The following is a 24645-nucleotide window of genomic DNA, read 5'->3' as shown; positions in this document are numbered from 1 at the left end:
CAATAACATACATAAACTCGCACAAAACATATGTGGCACACAGCAAAGACACAGAGGCCCAAATAGGCTAGAAAGGGAGCGAGTGTGTGAGCGACCATCTTTGAAGTGCTTGTCTACGCCGCTCTCCGCGTGCCTCATGTTCATTGTTTGTCGGACCAAAAAAAAAAAACAAAAAAAAACAACAGATCTGCATCCGCAAAACCCCTTTGGCACATACAATAATAATAATAAAATAAAATAAAAACACAAAAAAGAGCGAAACAGAGCGACGGAGACAGAAGAGGGAGCAACGTCCCATCCTCACTTCTCCCTCCTCCCTCGTCTTCACAAAAAGAAGAAGCACGACCGAGTCATCACAGAAGGAAAGAAAACTTCACACATGAGGTAGTGTGCAACTATGCGCGACGCAACGCAGATACCCGGTGTACACACGTATGCAAACGCACCAGCACTCTTTACCCAATGGGCACTTGCGGTGCCCCAGCGCAGACGCCAGACACATATGGGCCACATGAAAGAAAAAGAAAAGAGAAACAGGCCATTCAGGAACACACAAGAAACATGGGGAATGGCCTACACACAGACACACACACACACACACAAGCACACACGCAATGCTTATACATGCAGTCATGACCCGGGCACATGGATACACAAGGCCAGAGCTGAATAGATGAAAAAAAAAACGACGCCCTGGGGAGCAGAAGAATAAAGAGACGGCACAAAGAACAAGAAATAGCAAAGCAGTAGAAGAAGCCCAATGAAGGGGGAAGAAGAGGGAAAGCTAGTCATTAATGACGCTGAACGACGCCGTTGCGCCCCCCAACATGACTGCGCGTCCGGATGTGTGAAAGAAAGCGAGAGAGGAAGAGCAGAGAGAGACGCCCCTTGGTATACCCGATGGGACTGCTCGCCGGTGAGTCTGGGCCGCCTCTCTCATGATTGCCTATGTGCGCGTGTGCGTGCTGGAAGGCACCGTTTTGTGTGACGTGACAGTACAAGGGGCGCATACCTGCACGCAGGCATGCAAGCGTCGAGATGGAAGAGAGCAAGCAGCCATCACAGGAGAAGAGGGGCGGGAAGGGGGCGGGCATATCCACGCTTGAAAAATCCGCAGAAAAGTGAATGCAAACGAGCAAGTAACACAAAAAGGGCAAGACGAAAAGGGCCGCAAATACTCGCGCCAACACCCGCCCAACCACACACATACACGAACGAGGACGGAAGCAGCACCAAAAAAAAAGGTGCTGCTGCCAGAGAGTACACGCCCGAGTGTGATGCGACGGCCCCCTTTTCCGGTCTGTATCTGTGTTTCAGGGGCACATACAGAGGTATTATACGGCTGAAACGTTGCTTGCTCTGTACTCAAAGTATAAGACAGTGCTTTAGAGATGCAAAACAGAAGAGCGCCAGAAAGTCTGCAACGAGGGCGGCTCTCTTGAGGTGGTGGTGGTGGGGGGGGGGGGGGTAGGAACAGCACGCCGAGGAAGTGGGCTTCAATGGTGACAAGGCAAGGACAGGCAAAAGACACATGCAACAAGCATGTGTAGCCGTGAAGATCCACTAGTTCTTTTCTGCTCCGTCCCCTCCCCCTCATCCGTCATCGACTTTCCTTCGCTGAAGATTTTCGTTAGTGTTCCCATCTTGCTCACCCACCTTGACGGCTTCACCTACGCCATAGCACGCGGTTGAAGCGCTTAGGACTTGCCGCACCAGAGCTGTTGGGTGAAGGGGGTGATGATGGTGCAAATCGCATACCCCACCAGTGCCACCACCTGAAGAATGAAGGCGGTGTCGAGCTTGTAGCCCGCGCCCTTGAAGATGATGGTGGTGAGGTTGCCGTTCTTGTCTAGGTTCTTGCAGAACTCCTTGCTGTACGCTGCGCCGCCAATGAAGACGACGCACAGCTCGCAAAGCATGGCCAGGAAGAGGAAGAGAAACAGCGGCAGCTTGAGCTTCAGGCGGCAGAAACACTGCAAGCAGGACACGAGCAGCGCGTAGAAGCCAAAGACAGTGCCGCCAATCGCGAAGGCTTGCATGGCGCGGAACGTAGCGCGAAACTCTTCGCAGCCGGCATAGTTGATGCGGACCGGCATAGAGGTCGGCACATTTGTCGAGTTCTCGCCCGTCACCGTCACCTTGCCCACCACAATGTTCCACAGCGACACCTCCACCTTTCCATCCTGGTTGTAGCTCGTGATCCTGTTCGAGTACAGGGGCAGGGATACCGTGCCAACGAGAGCAATGACGAAGAACACGAGGATCAGCACCAGCAGAACAAAGCGGATTATGAGCATTTTCTTTGTCGAGAGAGGGCAATGAGGCAGAGAGCGGCAGCGGTGCCCTACATATATCAAGCAATAATATCTGTAAGCGTCTGCGTGGTGCAGCTGATTCGCCCTCCAGCACAAGGCGTAAAGCCAACGAGTGGTGGGGGGGAGAGAGAGAAGGTGGAGGAGGAAGCGTGAAGTAGTGCGAGGAAACTTGGAAAACGCAAAAAAAAAACAGAAGTCGGTGAAGATAACAGAGAAGAAAACAGAATATGATACGAGAAATAAATGCGTATGCTCTTGCTTAGTTTCAATGGATATTGTTTGTGCGTCTTTGTTGAGCGGGTACAGTGCAGTTATGGGAAAGAAGAGAGAGAGATGGAGGATGACGAGCGCAAGAAAGGAGCGTGCATGTGAAGGGGGGGGGGGTGGAGCAACCAAGCGATGCTGCTCTCTCTTTCGATCTCCCTTTCGCACGTATGCATGTATTCTTTTTTTTTTGTGCTGCCTCAGTTGCCGCCTTACAGCGTGCGCAGCTTAGGAAGTGACACAAATGTCAGCAAGATCTTTCCTGCTGCACGAACGCTCCACGCTTCATGGCCTGAAGGGCCTTTCCGTGGCACTTTCCTTGTGCGCTCGCTCAGCTGCTCTTGTTGCCATTTTCGCTAGCACATGTACATGCAAAGCATACCGACTAAAAGGCATTGCATGTTACAATCATCGACCCACTAAATTCATCGGTGCTCGTGTGGGAAGACGACCGAGAGCCAGAGACCCACAAAAAAGGGGGTAAGCACCACGAACAACAACAGCAACCGCAAAAAAAAAGAATAAACGCCCGATGGCCGCAGTCAGAGGAAAATCACACGCGGCCTCCACAGCCACGGCGACGACCGACGCCCGTCCTCAGAAGCAAACAAACACAAAACAAAAAAGCGATCAAACACACCGTCCTTCCACAGAGCCACGATGCCCTGTGTTGGGGAGAGGGAAGCCAAATGAAAAGATATCGAGATGAGGGGAAGCCTATCAACAGCGATAGATACACATAGTCGAAAGGCGATAATCAAGAAGGAAAAGACAGTCATACGTAGGGAGACACACGCACACACAGCTAAACACATACTATAGTAGACGTAAAAACACACAGGAAAAGGAGGGAGGAGGAAGGGGTTCAAAGGGCAACGCAGCTTCGAAGAGGGGAGTATGCTCGAGAAGTGCCACAGCAGATGAACAAGGTGTCTTGTGAGTAGTCGGCATCCACGCAAAACAACAACGAAGCCAGCAACGTATGAGGGGGTGGGTGGGGAGGGCGTTGATGGCAGGATGTTCACGCACATGTGGGCTTGAAAAAGGAGCAGTTGTGATCAAAAGGAGACAGAGAACAGAGACACCTACGCGCAAAACAAAGTTGCCTTCATCCTCGCTACCGTTTTGATCCGGCAACCAGGAGCACGTCTGCGCTTCACTTCCTCTGACAGTGCCGGAGGTATAGATGGGACCATATTACGAGATGAAGCAGGTGAGGAAGGAGCGCGCGAAAGGAGCAACAACAAAAAAGAGTAAACATGAGCGCAGGAGAGAAAAGGGTGGGCGAAGAAAAAAAAAGAGCGCGTGAGCAGAGGGCATAGACCGGCAAGGCAACAACAAAAAAAAAACATGCGCACGCACTAGGAAGAAGGGGGGGCGACATCTGTGCGGATCACCTTATACAGGCGATCACATGTGAAAGGGTGGTGGGGTGGGGAGGGAGGAGGAGAGCTGCGCACCGGGTGCTTACCGTTTGAAGGCATCACGTATCGTGGAAGAGGTAAGAGAGGGGGGAGAGCGAAACCCACCCCCAAGACAGGCTCCTGCGTAAGCAAGCAACAACAATGTAAACAAACAGAGCAGGATATCCAGGAGTGAGCACAGGAATAAATATGGGAAAGGGATGAGAGGCGGTGAGCAAGAGATAGAGGCCGGTAAGCAGAAAAAAGAAAAATAAGGAGGGAAGGAGAGTACGGCCGAACAACCAAGAAAGGAAGAAGAGTATACAGTCACATGATATCGTGGTAGCTTGAAAAGCTGTTCGCCGTGGTGGGTTTGTGTGCGTCTACGTGGAAAAAGGTGACCGCGTGCCTGCACAAGGGGGGGGAGCTGGTGCTGCGTCGCAGAGCACCATCTTGGTTCCTTGTCCAGCCGTGTTAAGCTCCTTCGCTTCGTTCATGCCGCCCCGCCTTTACCGCGCTTCTCGCCTCTGACGCTGCCCTCCGGAAGGGCTCCACCGTGCTACCGGCGGAAGAAGGCAGCGAGCAAACAGAAGGAGAAGAAGGCGCGTGAAGAGGGTAGATAGAGAAAAAGACACGTCCATTCGAAGGCACAAAAAGAGAGGCAGCTGCCCAGAACCACTCCGACAAGCACGTACGCGCAACCCGCACACACCCATGCTTGAACATACGTAGAGTCGTGCACCCGCACCCACACAAACAACGAAAAACGTAAGGCAAAAAAAAATGATTGCATAACGTTAGACACAAGAAACGATGAGTCTAATCATGAGGAGAGAGAAACTAACAGCGTTGTGTCGTTTGCTTCGCGACGTTAAAAGTGCACGCGGAGGCCCATCTCGTAAGGCAGGGGGGGGGCAGGAGGCTTCCTTTCCCACCCCCACGTTTTTGCATGTCTATTGTGCTGCAGCTGCCTTTCTCCCCCGATGCATTGCCGTCTCTTCCACTTCATTCATGGCCTCTCGCGAAAAGAAAGGGGACGAAGAAAGGGGAGAGGAAGACAGTGAGGAGGTCCCGGCGGCGCCCTCCTCCCCCTTCACATCCTGCCCTCTCCTCTGCTCCTCTTTTTTTCGTTGCTTTAAAGGAAGACAGTCATGATGGAGGTGACCAGGTACGTCTGGAGGCTGATGAAAGCAAGCGCGAAGCCGCCCATCGGCGTGGCCAGAGCTGTGAATGGCGGAATCTCGTCAACCTCACCGTAGCAAGCGCCATCACAGAGGACGCGGAGCATCATGGCCACCGTCGTCGCTGTGAAAGCGATCGTCACCCACAGGAAGAGCCATAGCAGAGGCAGGAACATGCGGGTAAAGAAGTTGGAGACTGTAAAGACCCACACAATGAAGCCAGTGAAGATGGAGAGCAGGCTGAAAATTTGCATGCGCCTGAAGAAGTTTCGAAACTCGGCGCAAGGCACATCCTGCACGCGATAGACTTGCGAGATGTTCTGCGGCACGTACCCGTATGGAATCTCCACATTCATGTTCATCTTCGTTACCCACAGCTTTACGTCGATGCGCCCCGTGACGTTGGCGCCGTAGATAGACTGGTCCACTTTGAACCATGTGTCAGCGATGAACGTCTTGGCTCCGACGATGTGACTCGCCTCTATGTTCATGATGCGAATGGTTGGGGTGGAAAAAAGCGAGATATCCTGCATTATACAGAGCAGTACGACAAGAATGAAGTAGATGATGCTTAGAGCGATGCGCAGGCTGAAGACGCTGCAGAGAGCATCGACGACGCGACCTCCACAAGAGCGCTTATCCTCTGCGCGGTGATCTAGCCTGCCCATCGCTGACTCGCGCGTCTTTTGACTGCCTTTGCCGCTTGTACCTGTGTATGTCTCGAAAAAAAAAATAAACAATTCGGTGCGAAGGCGGACCCAGGACGCACACAAGAGAGAGAAAGAAGGAGAGATGCAGAGGAGAAACGAGGTGGGAAGGAACGAAGAACAAAGAATGGAACTGGGCTTCTGCCGTCAGCGTGCCCATTTCGCTGCCTTAGTGCACGAGCTCAACTCTGCTCGGCTCTCCTCAGCCTCGCGCAGGCCCATGGCGTGGTGCGATGCAGACGTAGACACACGCGCCCCAGCAATGCGCCGACTCAGCCATCTGAGAGCACGGCCTCTGCCTCCAACTCTGCCCACCGCCTCCCTCATCTTTAAACTCCTTTTCTTCAAGAGGACTGTAATTACAGCAAACCACGGGACCACTAAGCGACACCCGCGCACGTACACACCTCAATACCGTGCCGGCCAACCGCCAAGAAAAGGCATTGCCCACCGTCACAACAGCTGCACGCGCTGTGCAACGCTCATGGACGAGGCACAAGCACACACACAAACACACACACACACACACACACACGAAACAAGCACGCACGCAAGCGCGAAGAAAGCGCACTCAAACGAAACTGTGCAGTAGCATCACAACCCTACGAGACGGCGAGATGCGGCGACTAAGAAGGAGAGCACGTTTCTGTTTCGAGCGTAACATGCACGTGTGCGCAGCTAGCACTGCTCGCCGTCCCAGGTAAGCGGGGAGCCTGCTTCGTTGTCTTCACGTTTTGCTTATTGAGCTACGGAGCTACTGCCGCTGCTGCCGCCGCCCCTGCTGCTGCTGCTAGTGCGCGCTAGTGACTTCCAATGCTCCGGAAACTGTGAGGGGATTGAGCGGTGGAGAGGAGTCGCCACCGCGGGACCACGCGGCATCCACATCCAGTAGGCTGGACTGTTTGCCTTGTGCCAACGCACCAGGAAGCGCCTCTTCGCGCGATGGTTCTGCTTGTACAAGTTGAGCGGAAACTTCGGCTCGACATCGCCAAGCACTGGCATGAGCGGGTGCTGCGACCACTCCCGGTGCAGGTGGCGGATCTTGTTGAATTCCTCCGTGCGCCCAGCAATGGTCTCGCGCATCACCCAGTCGCGCAGCTGGTCGAGCTGGTCGTAGGTGAGCCGAACGGGGCGCGGAAGCCACTCCACAGGACCCTTGTCGTACCACGCCACGTTGTCGCTAGGCTTGCTGCGCATCTTGTTGTTACGGCCCATGCCGTTGCGCTTCGGCTTAGGATGGGTGGTGCCAAGGATGCTAAACTTCTCCGGCGTCGCCGTGCACACTAGACGTGTACGGCGCATGATTGAGGAGTTCGCGCGTCTGTGCTCGGCGGATCTCTCTCTCTCTGAGCAGTGAATGCGGGGAAAAACGAAGTAAAAAGGCCGCTTGCCCCCTGCACTACTGCTGCCTCAACGCGCGTATGCGTTTTCTTTTTGGTGCTGGTACAGGTGGTCCGAGTGATCGTGCCTCATGCAAGCAAAGAGAAACGGAAGGAGGGAAGGATCGAGAGAGAGATAGCGGAGGGTGAGAGAAGGCCCGATCATGTAACGGTGCAGCAGTGCAGAGATGCACTCAGCTGCCTTCAAAGCATATCCGATGACGGAGACGCAACCAGGGTTCGTGTCACCCTGCAAAGGGGAGCGCGTCACATGTATGTCGTGAGTGAGGCGCCCATCTTACTCTTGAGCTTCGTTGTCAGGACGCTGTCTTCTACCTTCTTCTTCCTCCGCCGTCCGACTGGGCCAACGTCAACAGGAGAACGGGAAGTCTCCTGGAGGTGCACACATTGGCAACAGTGCGCAAGGGCGCGCGCTTCTTTGCGCGTTGAGCAACGCGAGTCGTTGTCTAACAACGCCACTCAGAAGAACAGCCGCTCACGCCGGGGGCGCAGAAAGGCGCAAACGCTCGCAGCGCCATCCTCCACGGCGCGTGCATACAACGCGGCGAACACGGAGGGATCAACCGTGGTACTGCAGAGGAGCGTGCTCGAAGTTCCAGCCGCATTCGCAGCACTTCCCCCACTCGCCTCGCCATCCAGCGCACGCAGCACCGCAAGCACGTCGGTCCATGCTCTCCGGGCCATCAGCGTTAGCAGCACCCACTGTACCCAGTTTCCAACAACGCTAGACGTGGCCGCCGGTGCTACACCAGTCGGTGATGCGGCCGAGGCACAGCGCAGACGAATGCATGTGTCTCTCACCACCCGCGCCAAGACACAGTCGAGAGAGATGCTGAGAGGCAGAGGAGGCGGAGCGACCCCAGCAGGTTTTGAAAGATCCTCGCTCGTGGTCGATGCCGACGCTGTCCTTGCCTGTGCCTCTTCCTCCGCGTAGACTCCCACGCGAGTCAGTACAGCGAGGGTACTCAGCGATAATGGAGACAGGCACGAAACCGTGGCATCGGCTGAGGACGAGGCATCCAACAGTTGCTCCACTAGCTTCAGCATGTCCTGCGTACAAGCAGCCGTGCCATCATAGAGTTGCGCCCAACCCACCTCGATCGCCTCCCGACGCTGCTTCTCTGCCTCTGCCTTGCCGTAAGAGTTATGGCCATCACCCTGCGTGTCGTCGCTCTCCTCCGCGGCCGATGTCGTTGTGAGCTGCTGAACGCACTGCACATAGGCAGCTGCTCGCTGTGCCTGGCGTCTCGCGACGCCCAGGGTGAGAACTGTCAGACAGGTTTCAACAAGCTGCGCCTGCGGTATGCCCGCGTCACCACTTCCACTGGTGGCCTGCGACACCGCTTGCCGCAACGATGCCGTCCACGCCTCCCAAGCGTCATCTTCGGGTGCTTCCTCTTCGTGCCCCTCATGCGCGGTGGCGAGCCTCGTGGCAGCTCGCCGGTATGCATGCAGCGCGCGTGCGTGGAGCAGAAGCAGCGCCGCCCCCGAGTTGTTCATTGCCATATCGGCGGTGGCAGCTTGGGCCAGCAGCGCCTCGTCACCAGTAGCGAGAGCGACATACAACCCTGCTTCGGCGTATGGGTGCGCTGTCCTCTCCGCAGGGTGTGCGAGAGCATCGCAGACAAAGGCGTGCATCGCCGTCGTGGCACTCGCGTGCTCCCCGTCACCTGCGACTTGCTGTCCTCGCGCGCAAGACGACACGAGCGCACATGGCAGTGCCAAACGCAGTAGGCCATCTGCCTCCTCAGCTGATGAAGGCTGCGCAAGCGCCACAGCAGACATACGATGCAGCCTAGCATCATCAGTGATGGCTGAGCGACTGCCTCGCTTCTTTTGTGGATCCTGAAGGTTGCGCAACGAAGCGGCGACAGCCGAAATCAACGCGAACGTGTCATGCAGTTGCCAGAGGGCTGCCTCCTGCTCTGCACACAGCAGTCCGTACTGAAGTACAGAAAGGCTGCCGTTAACAAACTCGCGCACCATTGCGCGAGCGTGCAGCTCCGCAGCGCGCTGGTGCACCGGATCTTTGGTCTGCTCCGTGTCAGGGGCCGTGTACTGGCACCACGCATCTTCGTTCACGCACACTTGGGGCAGTTGCACTCCGTCCTCCGTTTCCGCTGCATCGCGCTCGCCACCGGTGGCCGCCGCCGGATGCGTGAGAAAGCCGAGACACACGGTGCGCAGCAGTGCCTTCAGCAGCGGCACATCCTTCGCCTCGGCCGCGCACTGGGCCAAAACCAGCCACGTATCCAAGAGCGCTCGCAGTGGCGCAACGATGGCGGCCGTCTCGCTCGGGAAGAATGGCGGATCACTGCAGAGAAGCGCGTGTACGCGTGTGCTCGCTGTATTGGCAGACTTTGACGAGTCTCTCCGGCCCTCGGCAACGCTGGGAAGCGGTGCTGAGGACGGGGGCGCGTGGAACGAGTAGAGCGGCGTCACCGACATGAGGGCGGAGCGCACGGCTACGGTCTGTGCAGCCGCGTCAGGCAGCCAGGCGGCATACGTGCCGTGCTCTCCTCTGCGCATGTGACTTGAGCCTCGGTCTGGTTTCTTCTTGCTCCCTCCCTCATCGTTCGCCGCCTCTTGCTCCTCCTCGTCCTCGATATTCTTGGCCCGTAGATCGGCGAACGTCAAGTTCATCGCCTCCAATGCCTGCCACACAGGCCACACGTGCTCCGCCAACAAGTGCGTCGTGAACCTTTGGGCCGCGCCAAGGAACTCAGTCGTTACCGCGTCAGATGTCGGCCAGCCGGAGTGGAGGAGATGGCGCCGAAGGAATCGCTGCGCCGCCGCAAGGCCATCCTCAAAGGCGATACTCAGATTCGCGTCTGTGCTGCCAGCACTCGTTGCTATTACAGCACTACTGCATGCCAGGCTTGCCCCGCTCTCGGGAAGCCGCGGCAGTAGGGAGGCGCGTAGCGTGGCTGCCAAGTCCTCGAGGATAAAGAGCGGGAAGGGCGGGCCACGCTTCTCAGCGATTACATGCTTCTGCAGCCACCCGTCCACCGCTAGCTGGGGCGCACCACATTGTATGCATAGATGCAACATGCGCCAGACAAGCTCGTCTGTGAGGAGAAACCCCTGGTAGTGGACGAGGTCCTCCACTTTCTTTGTCAAGAGAAGAAGCTCCTCTGCTTGGTGGGGTGTCAACGGGTAGGCCGGCAGCTCCGCCGATATGCCGGCGGCCGGTGAGGAGGACGTCTCCTCTCCAACAGGCCCTGCTACAGCGGTCGTCCCCCTTCCGCTCTGCCCTGCCTGCTTTTGCCGACGCTGCAGCTGCGCACATAGATCGGCGCACCGCTGCAGCACGTCGCCGCGCACCTTTGTGTACGTTTCGAGGGAGCGGGACTTGATGGAGAGAAACTTGTCTTGTGGAAAAGGGATGGGATGGAACTGAGGGAACTGAAGCAGCGGTGCCATCTGTTGCTGATCTTTCTTCGCCGAGGACGAGAGGGCGGCTGCCTGTGCGCGGCCATGGATAGCGGGTCCTGCCAGACGCCGCGGTATTGCCCTGAAAGACATGCTCAGCGTGCACGTGTTCTGGAGGACGAAAGTGGGGAAGAGCGTCGGCGACAGCGCCGGTCACGAGGGAAGGTAGGGGAGAAACGAAACAGAAGCGAAGGCAGCTACAGCCGAACGCGGCGAGCCGTTGGCCCCACAAGAGAGGGGGAGGGAGGAAACGCGAAGTAGACGACGCGTCAGCTGTGAGCATTCTACGTGCATTCCACGAACCACTCACCCGCCCACATAACACAAGCAGCCGATGCGCGCGCGTGTGCCTGTGGGGCACATCGAAGCACGACGAACAGAAGCGCATCGCTTACCTCCAAACGAAAAGGGCTCCGCTTGGGACAAAGGGGGCCTTCGCAGTTGCCTTCTTCCCTCTACCCGACCTGCAAGTGCAGCCCTTTCATCTTTCTCTACCAGGGAGAAGAAAGAACGAGGAACACTCGTGCAGACTCACATGCCGGTGCTTCCAGCCCATGGTTTACGGGGCATCTACTCGTGGCAGCGCAGGACACAACAAAAGTGAGTGCTGAGCCTGCAGCTCGCCCGCAGTAGCGAGTCCGTTTGCACAAGGGAATTCGCTACCACGGAGGTGATGGTGTGCCAGCGTGGGAGTTGGAAAGATAACGAGCGAAAGAATAGAGGAGGGGAGATACACGTAGAAGATACAAAGGGCAGATGAGAGGAGAGAGAAATGCCCGCAAGAACACAACACGGCGACCGCAGGGAGGGGAGATGAGGTCCAGCTGTGCACACTACAGCAACCAAACCAAAAATAGTCGAGTGGAGCCACCTGCGGGCGCACATCAGGCGGTGGACCGAAATAGGCCAGGTGCGGTCACGATACGACGACCCCCCGCCCCCCCACGCACACACACACACAAATTATATAATAATGACAAGTACGTTGCACCCCTTCCCCCTTTGCGCAAGGATGCCACCTAAAACACGGCGTAAGAGCGAGAGAGAGAGACGACAGCAGTTACGCGAAGGGACTACGGGCTCCAACCCCCGGGGGGGGTGCAGCAAGATAAAGCAGAGAAGAGTAAAAACAAAAAAGAAAAATGAAAAAAAACAAGAGTATTCGGGCAGCGCCTTTTGCTTCCTCCTTCATTTCTAAGCGCCGTGGAGCGCAGCAGGCTAGCCGTGACGCAGGCGGACAAACACACAAGCACTCCACAGAGGAGAGAGCGAAGCACAAAGAGGGGGGACGTATCGACGACGTCTGTCGAGGCAGCGGCGTCTCCCTCCTCCATGCCCGAACCGCTCCGTCCACGCTTGCAACCAGTCCGCCTAATTCACCAGGGAAAAGGTGAACCTCCACGTGTGGCGAGGTGGCACGCGAACGCCGACAGAGCCGTCTGCGAGCACGACTTTACGGGCGCCAAACACCGACCCTGCTGTCCCTTCCTCCTGCACATCAGAAATCAGATGCACGAGAACCACGTGTGTGTCAGGCATGTCGTGGGACGCACGAACACTTGCTCTCACAGCACTCTCTTCATCCGCCTGCGCGCCTGGCGTGCCGCCAGTGCTACTGCGCCGCTCTACGAAAACTGTCGTCGCTCGAGATGTAGACGATCTCGGTGAGAGGCGTGCCGCATCCTCTCCGCGCTGAAAGAGAAAACGGAGACGCTGAAGGAGATGCGACGCCCAAATATCGTTGCGCGTGGCTTCGTCGTGTGCGTTAGGCAAGTGGAGTCCTCTCAGGTCTTCGCCTTTAAGCGCCGAAGCGTCAGGATAGTCGGTTGCCCCACCTCTGCCACCACGCAGGCCCTTGTCTTCCTGCTCGTTCTGCAGCACTTTCAGCTCATGAAGTCGCGCGTCTCTGTGCGCCTTTGCGTTCGCCAGGCGCTCGGCGAACCCCTGCGGCTCCTCGTTCCAGTGCGACACGAGTTCTGCCAACGCCTCCGCGCACGATTCGGACGTCTGTGCCACTTCCACCGTCAGTCGCGCCGTCTCCTCCAATGTCTCTGCTCCTTCGTAGAGGCACTTCATGTGCAGCGCGCAGTGGTGTACATTTGCCGGGATGTGGGGCATATCCGGCGGCACCGAGGAACCGGGCTTCATGGTTGGAGGCCTGTGCTGGCTGTTGTGGCTACCTTCGTCCCAGAAGACGTCACCTTCGGCGAGAAGCACCGGCGATGGGGTGGCAACATCTTGCGCGGCTGGCAAAGGCGGCAGTGCCACGGTGAGGGTCCAATTTGCCCCCACGTGCGTGCTGTACGGCGCGTGCGCGTCACCGACGACTTCGCCGTTCCCTATGTGTGTGCTGTTCACCCGAGAGGCGGCAACGTTTTGAGTCGCCACAATGTGTCCACTGCGTAGCAGCACAGGCGCAAGAGACGTCGCCACGGGAAGATCTTGGAGGGGGACGGCGTCGTCGGCCGCCAACCACCCGAGCTCCTCAGAAGCCAGTGCGCGATTCTGCGCGGAATATTGTGCCGCTCCTTCCCACCACGACGCGTGTTTCGCAACAGAAAAAGCGGCGCTATGCCACGCTCCTGTCCACAAGTCGAAAAAGCCCTTACAGTCTGCGCTGCGAGTGCCGTCGCTCCTCGATGTATCTCGCGGGGGATGCACAGGTTGAGTGACAGGGCACACAATCAAAGCACTACCTGCAGCGTAGCAGGTCGGCATGGCCGTCTTCTGGCTGAGCGGCGATGCCTCCGACGAGGTGAACGCCAACGGTGCCAGGAAGATAGCCCCTTCCTCGCTAGCGTGATAGGCGGCAGTGTAGAAGTAGGGCAGCAGCGCATACCGGGCGTGGAGGTTAGCGTGGATGGCTTTGCGAGTGGCCGCGGTGACAGGCAGCCGCATCCACCACGGACCCGTCGCTGACGGCTGCAATGAAACAACAGCACCAGTGTCTGTCGCGTCGACTGCCGCCGCTGACTCTTCGGCGTACATCGCACCAAAGAAGACGCCTGCTTGGTACCACCGTACCAGAAGCTGCTCCATCTCCTCCATAGCGCCTGGCGACAGAGCAGGCGGTGCCGTCAGCTCGCCATTCGCGCCCACGGCGCCGCCGTCGCCGCCACCTTCGCCTGCAACGCCTGCCAGAGGGGCGGTGAGTGTCGCAGTGGTGCTCGCTGACTTCGCCAGCTGCAGCAACAGCAAACGCGACACAAGACCATCCGCGAGGTTAGCGCCGCTAAAGGGAATGCCGAGTGCTCCCAGCTGCGTACACTGATGCACGGCTGTCTGAAGAGCGCGCCACGCCTCCGTCAGAATCGCAGCCGAATCGGGACGCACGCCGCTAGCGCACCGCGGCCGCGTCTCCACCCGCACCACCGCGTACCGCTGCGTGCCAACGAAGTAGCTCTCGGTGAACGTCAAAGCGCGTCGGCGATAGCGAGTCCGACGCAGCATGCCATCGTGTGTCGCACGCACAAAGTGCACGGTAAGCAGCTGATGCACTTGACGATGGTGAACGCCGCCATAGTGACCCACGTCCATCGGCAGCTGCTCGCCTCTGGCCCGCAAGCCAGGTGGCAGACACAGCAGTGCCTCCTTCCCCTGGGGCGGCGCCGCACTCGACAGCACGGTGGGCCCGCTATGCTGAAGGCTGATGAACGTGTGGTTTGAGGAGCCGACGTAGCGCCGGTACTTGAGCATGCCGCCGTACCACTTGCGTGCTGCCGGGTTGTAAAAGTCGACGACGTGGCTCGGCACCCCATCCATGCTGAGCACCGGCCACCCCGCCGTGTCCGCGGCGCTCAGAGATACAAAAAGGCCCCCGCGGCGGCCCTCGAGCAGCAACGGAGAGCGAGTCGTTATCGGGACGGTGGGGACACTGCGCAAAACCACGTAGCGTCGGCCCCGGTACCACAAGTTCGACTGCAGCGCCAGCGGATCCGGGAAGCGGGAGCGGTTCCACGTGAACGGAGTATCGCCCGCCGCCACTGCGGGGTCAGTGAGCCACACACTGTCCAGCGGTGCACCGGCGCTTCGAAAGGCTTCACTAAGGTCCTCGGCGGCCTGTTGTGTGGTAGCGACGGCGCCTCGTAAGCCGTGATGATACCCCAAGAGAAATCGTGGAGGAAGGGTGGGGAACCCGGTGAGAGTGTAGTACTGGCGAAGCACCTCCACCGGCGTCGGCCCCGGAAGCAGATACAGCCCGGTAGCGCCGGCGGTGCCGCGCAGCCGTACGCACGTGCATTGTGGCTCGTGGCCGGCGGTGGGGTTAGGCAAAGTCACGGTGGAGACAAAAAAGGAGCCAGGGTGCAGCCATAGCAGCCCCACCGTTTGGCGTCCAGCTGTCGCAGCGCCCTGCTGCCTGTCTGCAGCACTGTTGCTGGAGAGCTCCAGGTAGAGAAGGGGTACAACGCCGTTCAGCCGTGCGTCTCCAGACGGCAGCTGCATTTCGCCACCGACCATCAGCTCTACCTCCTCGGACATGTTCAACGGAATCAAGTTGAGCCCGCCTGCCGCCACCGCCGAGCTGACATCGACAGAGCCGCCGTGAGTGTGAGCCGACGAGAAGGAAGGACTGAAGCCATAGAGGCGAACAAGACGCGCACTGCACACGGTGGCCTCAAGGGCAGCGGCGTTAGTGTCGTCTCGGGCTCCCGGACGAGTCCTCTCGTTCTCCTCTGCACGCAACGGGCCATCTGAGCTTGAACGACTGGGATGGGCAATGTCGAGGGTGATCTCCAGTGCCTCGCCGCTGGCCGACGCCGTCATGCGGCTGGTGCGCCACTTCAACAGCGCTGTCGCGGGGGAAGTATCGGGGCTCGCCGGCGTGGCGGATGCCGAAGACGTGGCGCGGCGCCGAGGAACGCTGCTCAACTCTAGTAAGGGGAAGGGTAGCAGAGAGGTGCTACCGCCTGCACCGCGGTTTGCACCACCGCCGAGCCCTTTGGCTGCCGACACGCGCAAGCGCGTGTCGATGCCTACGACAGTCGACTCCTTGTTATCACTGCCTGGCTGTACCGCCGCCACCAAAGGCGCGAAGCCTTCCTGGTCCACAGCACTTTTCACGAGCAACTCCTCTGCGGACACTAGCGTCGTCGATTCGCGAGGAAGGATGCCGACGATGGGCAGCGCGGTCTCCGTCTCAGTTGCCCACGTACTTCGTGATGCACGCTGTCGCAACAGACGCACCTCAACATGCTTCACGGGCGCTACTCTTCTCCGCGCAAAAGCCTGCAGCTCCTCGTTAAAATCTGCGACGGCGGCAGAAGCGGCGCTCTGTTCGCCACGCGCCTTCAGTGCACGTTCATAGGTGTTCCATGATGCTATGAATGCAAACAGCCGCGGCTTCTGCGCCACAAATGCACCGGTGTCTGCGTGGACGCCGAACGGAAGAGCAACACGTACCTTGCCGGCAGAGGTGAAGATGGAGTGCAGCCGCGACGTGTTGCGATCGAGAAAATTGCTGGTATTGGGGCTGAACCAGACCGTGCCTACGCCGTTTCGCGTCTCTTCTGCAGGAGCAAGTGTCTTCGTAGAAACGGAGGAGGGCCGGCGAAACGCGATCTTGCCGTCGGCATCGACCTCTTCGCCCTCGTCGTTTGCGTCGTGCTTTGCCGGCGGAAAAAAGTGGCGCTCACTCGGTATCTCCGACACGCCTGTATTCTCGTCGGCAGAAAACCACAACACCGCGACGAGGCTGACAGCTACAAGGACAGCGAGTGCGAGGGGAGTGCGGAGAAGAAGGCGCCGCGTACGCCAGCAGCGCACCCCGCGAAAGCCAAAAGGGCGCTTCGCCATCAGAGACCCGCTACTCCGCAGTGCCCTTCCGAGTTCGCATACGTGTGTGTCCGTAATACTCGCGCAATCCGTTCAGGAAGACCACGAGAGGGAGTGATTAGTAGGGAGGGAGAAGCACGAGTAAAGAGAGAAGGGTACACACGGACAGACAGACTGAGAGAGAAGCAACGACAACACCAACCGTCAACATCATCGGGAGGAGCGAGTCCTAAAAGGAATGCGCAGAGGGTGCGGACGACCAAAGAGTGCCGAACACTAAATAAGGTCGCGCGCACACGTCAAGACACTCGCAGCCAGAGTTACGCATACAACTGAACGACATACAGAGAACGCCACGAAATGATGAGAAGAGTAAGAACAGGAGGAAAAACGAGAAGACTGCGGCTGAAAAGCGCAGCGACAACGACGTGAGAACAAAGAAGCGCGCGTAGCGCACTCAGGCACACAGCACAGTGCTGCTGAGGATATGTCGAACACGGCAAACAATACAGAGGCGGAAAGCGAAGCAAGAAGAGCAAGTCGGTTGGCTTGGCACCTGCCGTCATGCTGTTCTGAGGGCAACTTCCTCTTGTGAGTATGCTGGGGGACGGAAGTGCTTCTACAAACGTTCCTTGTGAAATCCACGCCACGAACGCGTATACGCACTAGATCGCCAAGAGCAGCGGAGAGGAGAAAAAAAATAAGGTCTAATGCACCCGCGCCACTTCACACACTGGAAACCGGCGGCCGCAGACGTGAGAAAAGAAGAGAGGGATAAGGAGAAGGAGTGCAGAGAAGTCTAGTACGCTGCGAGCGATAAAAGAGAGAAACGTGAACACGAGGGCAATGCTACCAGCTCGAGGATAAGGTGCAGTGCAGTTGAGGGCGGCGGCAAAGGGCCCATGCCCCTGTACAGGTGTGCGCTTGATGCTGCAGAGCCCTTTCCCAGCCAAGATAACGAAAGGCACGTTGCAGCCAGGCATCAATGGCACGTGCGCACCGAAGTCGTCCATCACCCCTAGCGAGCCACAGGCACACAGAGGGTGTGAATGCGTACCAGGGTTGTTGGCTTCTTTTTTGTGAGCGTCGTTCTATTCCTCTTCGTCACACACGCGCGACGTTGTACGAGTATCTTCTGCGCCATGGGCGTGCTTTCACCGGTGCTTCTCTCGGCGATCACACAGTGCACTTTTATTGTTGTTTTGCTCTTTTTGCAGGCCCATTTCGACCAGGTACACGCCACCAAATAGACGTGCACACAGTCACAGCTCATCGGCCTCTGTTGCAGTGCAGCTAGGTTCGGGAAAAGGGCCAACGAACACCGTTTGGCGTCGTTCAGACCCACTTCCACGCAACTGCACACAGAGCAGGTGGGGGATATGTTTTCTGAATCGCCGACACGGTTCTTAGTGAGCTGGTAAAAGGGTCATCATGACCGCACGTCTCTTCGGCTCCGCGCCAGCCTAGAACTGTCCGTCAGCGCCAAGACACCGCAGCCGCACCCGAGGGCAGGCTGCAGGCTGCTTGGCCTCCCCACAAAGAGTGGGCGCTGGGCTCTGATGCCACGCGATGAGGCGTCCCCCGTCATCAGGGGAGCTTTCATCCACTAAAGGCAAGAAGAGAGGCGTGAAGAAGGGAAGGGGTTGTAGTGGATGAGAGAGGAAAGAGGAGAAGCAGGTGTCACACGAAACGCAAGCACAGCCATCGTCAGCCCTCCCTCCCCTCGCAGCCGTTTGGCTCTGTAGTTTACATCATGTAGAGGCACAACAACAAAGAAGAATCAGAGCGAGCAGAGTTCGACGCTGGTGCAGCTGAGCGAATAGCAGCAGATGCGCGTGCGAGTGGAAGTACTGAAACTCACCCCCTCCTCCTCAAAAAAAGAGATCGCTGCGATACTCCCACTACGTGCCATCTTCTGCCACATCGTCTCCCTCTAACACGCTCCGCATATTAGCCTGATAGTTTTCAAGGTAGTTGCGCATGTCATCCTCGGCGGCGTAGTTGCGCACTCGGCGGACTCCTAGTTTTCTTTGCAGTTCACGCTGACGGTCCAGCTGCATCGCCTGCTCGACCGACAATATCCGTGCTGATGCGAGGTGCGATGCTGTCGCGTTAGAATTAGACGACACCGATGCCAGCGAATGCTTTGCATAGTCGTTTGCCGCGCCGGCGTTCTCCGGGTGCGGCCCCTCGACCTTTCGAGCGCCTGATGACGGCACAAGCCCTTCGGGCGGAATCGAGGGCAGAAATGGTCCCTGCGCCCTCGCTTGCACTGTCAGAGCGTGCTGAAGCACAGCTAGAGTCGGCGGCTGTGCTGCCGATCGACTCGGCACCGCAGAGATAGGGCCGTCTTTCTGCCGCTTTCCTCGGCAGTAGGTGGGTGCCGTCGCAGCATTTGGAAGATGCAGGGCCGCAGGAGTGAGTGAAAGGAGTGGGCGCGCATGCGCTGAAGCGCTTTCGCTTTGAAGACCGCCACTGCCGTTCTTTCTCGCTGCCCGATGAAAGGGCTGGGCCTGGTGCGCTGCGGCGGCTGACGCAGACAGCGGAAGACGGGGCGGTGGCTGCTGCGCCGCTGGACTCTTCGCACTTGAGCCGCAAGTAGACCTCATCGCCAGCGAGGTCGACGACGCTATGTCGCGCTCTGTAGACTCTATCAGGGCCTTCTCCTCTCCGTGTTGCTCTCGCAAAAGTGGCAAAGACGTAGCCACCTGACCCCAGATGTAGGTGAACAGCGTGCTGAAGCCCTGTAGCTCATAGAGGTGGTGCTGGCGCAGAGACGCAGCCGCCGGTGCATGCAGGCGACGATCCCACTCTGAAGGAAACGCGCGCACGGACGGATCGGCCACACCGGTCGTGAAGAGGCGCGTCACTGCCTCAGCGAAAAACTGCAGCATCTCACCCAGCATCGAATGAGCCCCAGCAGCGGCAAAACTGCTCGCCACACGCCTGCTCGTAGGACACTTGCACTTGATGCTCGAGGCCGAGAAGGACGCTGGCGGCCAGCCGAGCACCCCCATGTTGCTATCCGGCGCCGTCGATGAAGTGCAGGGGTGGCCAGACTCATGTAGAAGCTGTAGCAGTTCGTCGGCTGTCGGAGAGGGCGGCAGCAGCGAACGGCTACCCATTAGTTGCTGCACGGCCACCGTGCAGTCCGTGAGAAGGTCCGTCGACTCATAGGAGCGATGGAATATACACCGCATTTCTTTCCTGATCGAGAAACGTTGGGGAACAGGATAAGGGAAAGGGTGACGGATGAGCTGCTCAGGCAGACGCCTTGCTGCCCGTCGAGAGACAAGACCAAGGGAGGAAGGGAGAGGGAGGGGTTTGCTGTTCGAAATCTAGGAAGAGTAAACGCGACTGAGAGCCCAGCGTTGTGCTATGAACGTCTCTGTCTGCCGCGATGTGCCGCTCTTTTCCTCACGCGCGTTGGTCTGCACGTGTGTGTGTGTGTGTGCGTGCGTGTGCGTGTGTTTACTTTGACAGCCGAGCAGTGGATGCTAGAAAGGGAGCACCAAAGTACGAAAGGAAGAAGACAGAGAGCTCGATACAAATAAGTCGCAATTGGGGCTTTTGTGGTGCTTGGGGACGGCGTGGGGTGGAAGCGTCTGTGCTTACGCGAAAATAGCGGCCTGATAGAGGAGACTGAAAATGAACAGCTGGAGCGCACCAGCACACTGAGGTGAAGCAGGTCACCTTACGTCTTCTTTGAGCGTGCCCCTCCGCCTCCTACTCATTCTTCTTGGTTGAAGTTGTTCGTGGCGCGTGGCCAGCATCACACGCCAGTACGTGCGCCACTTCTGAGCATGCAGCTGTTGGTGCACGACTGCCAGTTTTGCTGAGGCGTAGCGCGGTAGACGAAGGGGTGGTGACGGTGGCCGGCTCAGGGTTACCGCGATGCTGAACTCTCAGGAGCAGAAGGGACGAGCGTCTCCCCACTCCCTGTGACGCCAGGTACAGCTGCTGTGTGTGCTTCCAGCGGTGTCTTCGTCTTCGTTTAGTGCTCTTTTCTTCTTGTTTCTTCCGCGTGCACAATACCGGACACACGCCGACAAACAGAGACACACAGCAGAGGCGATAGGTAAGCACCAGAGGGGCTCCATCAACCGTCACTGAGTAGGGAAGCCAAAAACAACGAAAAAAATAAGGCGAAAAAGAAAGCTGTCATCTTTGTACATGTGTGAGCGCAGAATGAGGAAAAAAAGCTCCGTCGGGGGAGGTGTGTGGCGGGGTTTATGAGCGGAAGACGCGACGGGATGCGGCATTTTTGTAACCTTCGCCAATCAGCTCAGCGTTCAGGAAACCGTGTGGCCGTCAGGAATCACCACTACCATTCGTGATACTTTTCTACATACGCACACCACCTCTCTGGTTGCGCCGCCATCCTATTGCACCCCTCGCCGTGCGGACACCTTGAATATGGCATCGCCGTGCAGCCCCTGCATCACCTTGTGGTCGACGCTACGTTGTACGGCTGCATCCTCCTTCGCTGACAACAGAGCGCTACTCAAGGCACGCGAGCCGTTGCCATCGCTCACAACTCCGTTGGCGATGCTCAGCTGATGCTCTAGACAGTCATGCCGCTTTACGGCGAAGCGGCGGTGGAAAGACGAGACGGCAGCGCGTGACATCGATGGGTCGATGCTGGCTGCGGAGGGAGCCGGCCCAGCAGTTGGGACGGCAGCCGTTCCAGCGGCGTGAAAGCTGTCATCCTCAGCAGCCTGTTGCGCTTTGCGGGGCTTTCGGCCGGCTCGAGTTGTGCGAGAAGATGTAGCCGGCGGCGCCGTCTGGCTGAAAGATGGACCTGTGAGAGGAGGTACTCGAGGTACGAGCAGTTTCTGCGGCGGACGGGCTGACGAGACCTCCCACGGCACCGTCGCTGTCGCCGCTGGAGCGGTAGAGTTGACCGGATGACTGCGCTGCGCAGGCTGCGAAGGCGTCAACGCTGGCAATCGTGTGCCTGAAGCCTGAGATGTCGCGCTCACTGAAGCCCCCTCCGTCTCTGGCCCCGCCGCGATCATCTTGTAGGGCGACGGGGATGAAGCCGTTGCGGGAACAGTGAGGTCGGCTGGACCGTGGCTTGCTTTAGCCTTGACAGTGTTGCGCTCCAAACGTGCTGCACGGGCGTGGCGCCGAATGTCGTCCTCCAGCTTTTGACCTGAGGCGTAGGCGGCGGCCCGCGCCATCAGCTTATCATTTGTGGCGCAGCCGTCGGAACCCTCCCCAGCCGACTTCACGGCGGGTGGTATCGGGCTCACCAAGCTACACTCCTCACTGTGGCCGCGTACCTCCCTGCAAGTGTGCGAGGTGTTCGGCGTAGACTGATTTGCCGTCGAAGGCGCCGCAAAAGGTTGATACACACTGGGAACACTACAGGTCGACACCATGTAGTGCATGTGGGCCGTGCGGTGGGCATAGGAGAGGTCGCGCGCGCGCTTTGCCTCCGCGCTGCGCAAGCCGTCCTGCTCTATTTGAGTGCTAAGTGCCTGTGCAAGCACCTCTGACGAGCGTGCTATTACCACATTCAGGTACGCTTGCTGTGCGTAGTAGTTCGACCTTGTTTTGCGACTCTGGTAACCACGGTAACATGCCTGAATCCGCGTAGCGAACATGTCGAAAACCGTTTGTAGGTAGGTCATCTGTCTCACTGTCGCCCGCTCCATGTTAAGGCGCTTACGCGTTGCGTAGCCGCGATACACGCGCTGAATGAGGCGGGCGTGATGCCGCAACATCAAGAATGCCTTCCGCTGCTGATACATTCGAAATGTCGATTGGATCTTCACCGTGGCGTCGATCTCCACCGGCGCGTGAGCGGCGGCATCTTCCAACGCACTAAGCACGGCCTTGACAAGGCTGCAACCATACGCAGGGGTAATGAGCGAGTAGTTGCCGGACACCACATCCCGCTCTAGGCAAGAGTAACCCTCACGAGTGGAGTACTGGAAAATAAAGTGTGTGCCTGCCTCCATCCTGACTGCTGCCTGCATGTTTCACTCCTCCTTTTCGACGGCAAACAAAATAGTGTCGAAGTGGTGAGAGGGGAAGGAGCGGGACCAAGACCGAGAGCGGTGCCTAGGGCACACCAGCTCTCCGGACACGTGGCTAGATTGGCGAAGTTTACAAGAGGTGTAGAAGGATGCAGGTATCTTCTTTTAGCGTGCGATCATCACTGTAACGGGACATGCGATCATAAAACAAAGAATAAAGGTGCAGTGAGGAGAGCAGGTAGTGCATGTGTGCATTCCTAAACAGAAAAGAAGCGAATATAACGCTTTCTGCATGCGCCTCTGCACACGGACCTGCTTCATATGCACCAACCGCCGGCTTTCTTGTTATGATGGAGGTGCCCTTCACCATACCAGCACCGCCTGAGAAAAAGCACTGCCACTCCCCATCCGTTGGAGTGCACAAGAGCCCTCGCCGAACGGAAGCACACTTTATAAAAGCAATTTTCGTTTTTCTATGCGCATCCAGCAGCGTACACCGCAATCATCGTGAATCACACAGAAGCACCGCGTGTAACGTCCGTCTATCGGGCGCACGAGGTTTCACGCCATCCGAAAAAACACTAGCCTGAGAGCAAAACACCAAGTATGATTGCGCGCCATCAACAACAGCATAAAAAATTCCTTGTCAATATATAGCCATCTCCTTCAGCAGCTCCGTATTTCTGCCGCACGCACCGTCTCGCCACAGTTCCATCACGCAGGGGAATAGACGGTGTTTGGAGTCCCCCCGTGTTCCTTTGTTTGCGGCTAAGTGTCGCACACACACACACACGCCGCGAAAAGACGACGAGCTGCAGACCCCACCACCGCGCCTGCCTCCCTTCCCTCTGCCGCCGCCACAGCTGCGGCACACGCGGAGAGCGGCAAGGAGGGATGGACGCGCGTTGCGCTGGGCTCTCGACATTCTCGCCGGCCTGACTTCATCACAGGAAGGCACCGAGCGCAGCCTCCCTGTGTCCGATGGCTGTGCTTTGTTCTCCACCGTCTTCACAGTGCCCCACATCTCGGCAGCAGGGTGAGGGCAAAGGCGTGTGCGCTGCAAGGATGAGCGATGCCGATAGGCAGCTCTCCCGTGCGGTGACATGGCGATCCAGCCACCGCCAGGTGCCAGACGCCAACACACACGATGCCGCAGCACCCGCCCCTTCCCGTGCAAACAGCAAGCAGTGCGGTCCAGCGTTGGAGGCGTTGCATCACATGCCGTCTCGTCACAGTTCCATCACGCAGGGGAATAGACGGTGTTTGGAGTCCCCCCGTGCTCCTTTGCTTGCGGCTGCACACTGCTCATGCTCCTCGACACAGCAGCCCCCGCATGTCTAGCACCCGTCACGCCGCAGTTCGGCAGTGCACCTGCGCACATACACACGCACACAGAGACTCAGAGAATGGATTAACTCGTGCATCATCATCGAAAGAAAGGCTCTCACCAACTGTGTATTGCAAATGAGGTTCAGTTGTCGTCGTCGTCTCTCGCTCACCCACGCGCACACGCACAACGGCAAACAGCTCTTGGAGTCATACGGTCCTGGCACGGCACCAACAGGGATGATAGGGCAGAGGAGAGAAAGTTCCCCCTCCTACCATCTCGCACCAGCCGCTGCAAGGAATTTGACAATGACCCCTTTGGCGCAGTTGCAGCGCGCGCACGTACGCGCCGCCTACCACACGCCACGCATCTGGGCACCCGTAGGTCCGCGCAAGAGATCAAGTATGGTAAACTCCGGGCGGGATTGTTCGTGAGAGCCGGGACACAAACCGCATCATGCAACACAGCGAACAGCAGCGCATCCCTATTCACGGGGGAGGGAGGGGGGTGAAGGAGGGTAGATGAGCAAGGCAGTGGAAGCATGAAGACACCCCCCTACCAATCCCAAGCCCCTTTGCTCACCGCACAAAAACAACACTGACACACGCGGGCAGCACGCTGGCCCGGCGCCGCACGCACCGTCTCGCCACAGTTCCATCACGCAGGGGAATAGACGGTGTTTGGAGTCCCCCCGTGTTCCTTTGTTTGCGGCTAAGTGTCGCACACACACACACACACGCCGCGAAAAGACGACGAGCTGCAGACCCCACCACCGCGGCCTGGCCTCCCTTCCCCTCTGCCGNCCGCCACAGCTTGCGGGGCACACGCGGAAGAGCGGCAAGGGAGGGGATTGGACGCGC

At 58.1% G+C, this 24645-nt stretch overlaps 7 protein-coding genes across 7 annotated transcripts; all 7 read right to left on the bottom strand.

The window, feature by feature from the left end:
- Nucleotides 1–1697: 1697 nt before the first annotated feature.
- LINJ_36_4340 (hypothetical protein, unknown function) lies at nucleotides 1698–2297 on the bottom strand (the record flags this gene model as incomplete). The annotated part of the gene is made up of 1 exon (XM_001469992.1): nucleotides 1698–2297. The coding sequence occupies one exon, from the start codon at nucleotides 2295–2297 to the stop codon at nucleotides 1698–1700; it is 600 nt and encodes a 199-aa protein (XP_001470029.1).
- Nucleotides 2298–5117: 2820 nt separating this feature from the next.
- Nucleotides 5118–5831, bottom strand: LINJ_36_4330 (hypothetical protein, unknown function; the record flags this gene model as incomplete). The annotated part of the gene is made up of 1 exon (XM_001469993.1): nucleotides 5118–5831. One exon carries the CDS (start codon nucleotides 5829–5831, stop codon nucleotides 5118–5120), a length of 714 nt encoding a protein of 237 aa, XP_001470030.1.
- A 777-nt stretch (nucleotides 5832–6608) lies between these two features.
- LINJ_36_4320 (conserved hypothetical protein) lies at nucleotides 6609–7172 on the bottom strand (the record flags this gene model as incomplete). Its single annotated transcript, XM_001469994.1, has 1 exon — nucleotides 6609–7172. The coding sequence occupies one exon, from the start codon at nucleotides 7170–7172 to the stop codon at nucleotides 6609–6611; it is 564 nt and encodes a 187-aa protein (XP_001470031.1).
- Nucleotides 7173–7729: 557 nt separating this feature from the next.
- Nucleotides 7730–10795, bottom strand: LINJ_36_4310 (conserved hypothetical protein; the record flags this gene model as incomplete). The annotated part of the gene is made up of 1 exon (XM_001469995.1): nucleotides 7730–10795. The coding sequence occupies one exon, from the start codon at nucleotides 10793–10795 to the stop codon at nucleotides 7730–7732; it is 3066 nt and encodes a 1021-aa protein (XP_001470032.1).
- Nucleotides 10796–12073: 1278 nt separating this feature from the next.
- Nucleotides 12074–16495, bottom strand: LINJ_36_4300 (glycosyl hydrolase-like protein; the record flags this gene model as incomplete). Its single annotated transcript, XM_001469996.1, has 1 exon — nucleotides 12074–16495. The coding sequence occupies one exon, from the start codon at nucleotides 16493–16495 to the stop codon at nucleotides 12074–12076; it is 4422 nt and encodes a 1473-aa protein (XP_001470033.1).
- A 1880-nt stretch (nucleotides 16496–18375) lies between these two features.
- Nucleotides 18376–19674, bottom strand: LINJ_36_4290 (conserved hypothetical protein; the record flags this gene model as incomplete). The annotated part of the gene is made up of 1 exon (XM_001469997.1): nucleotides 18376–19674. The coding sequence occupies one exon, from the start codon at nucleotides 19672–19674 to the stop codon at nucleotides 18376–18378; it is 1299 nt and encodes a 432-aa protein (XP_001470034.1).
- Nucleotides 19675–20856: 1182 nt separating this feature from the next.
- On the bottom strand, nucleotides 20857–22458 carry LINJ_36_4280 (conserved hypothetical protein; the record flags this gene model as incomplete). Its single annotated transcript, XM_001469998.1, has 1 exon — nucleotides 20857–22458. One exon carries the CDS (start codon nucleotides 22456–22458, stop codon nucleotides 20857–20859), a length of 1602 nt encoding a protein of 533 aa, XP_001470035.1.
- Between the last annotated feature and the right edge of the window lie 2187 nt (nucleotides 22459–24645).

The sequence above is a fragment of the Leishmania infantum genome, chromosome 36 (genome assembly GCF_000002875.2).
Source record: "Leishmania infantum JPCM5 genome chromosome 36".
Lineage (NCBI taxonomy): Eukaryota > Euglenozoa > Kinetoplastea > Trypanosomatida > Trypanosomatidae > Leishmania > Leishmania infantum.
The sequence above is the reverse complement of the archived record's forward strand: the minus strand, read 5'-3'. Positions and strand labels throughout refer to the sequence as shown.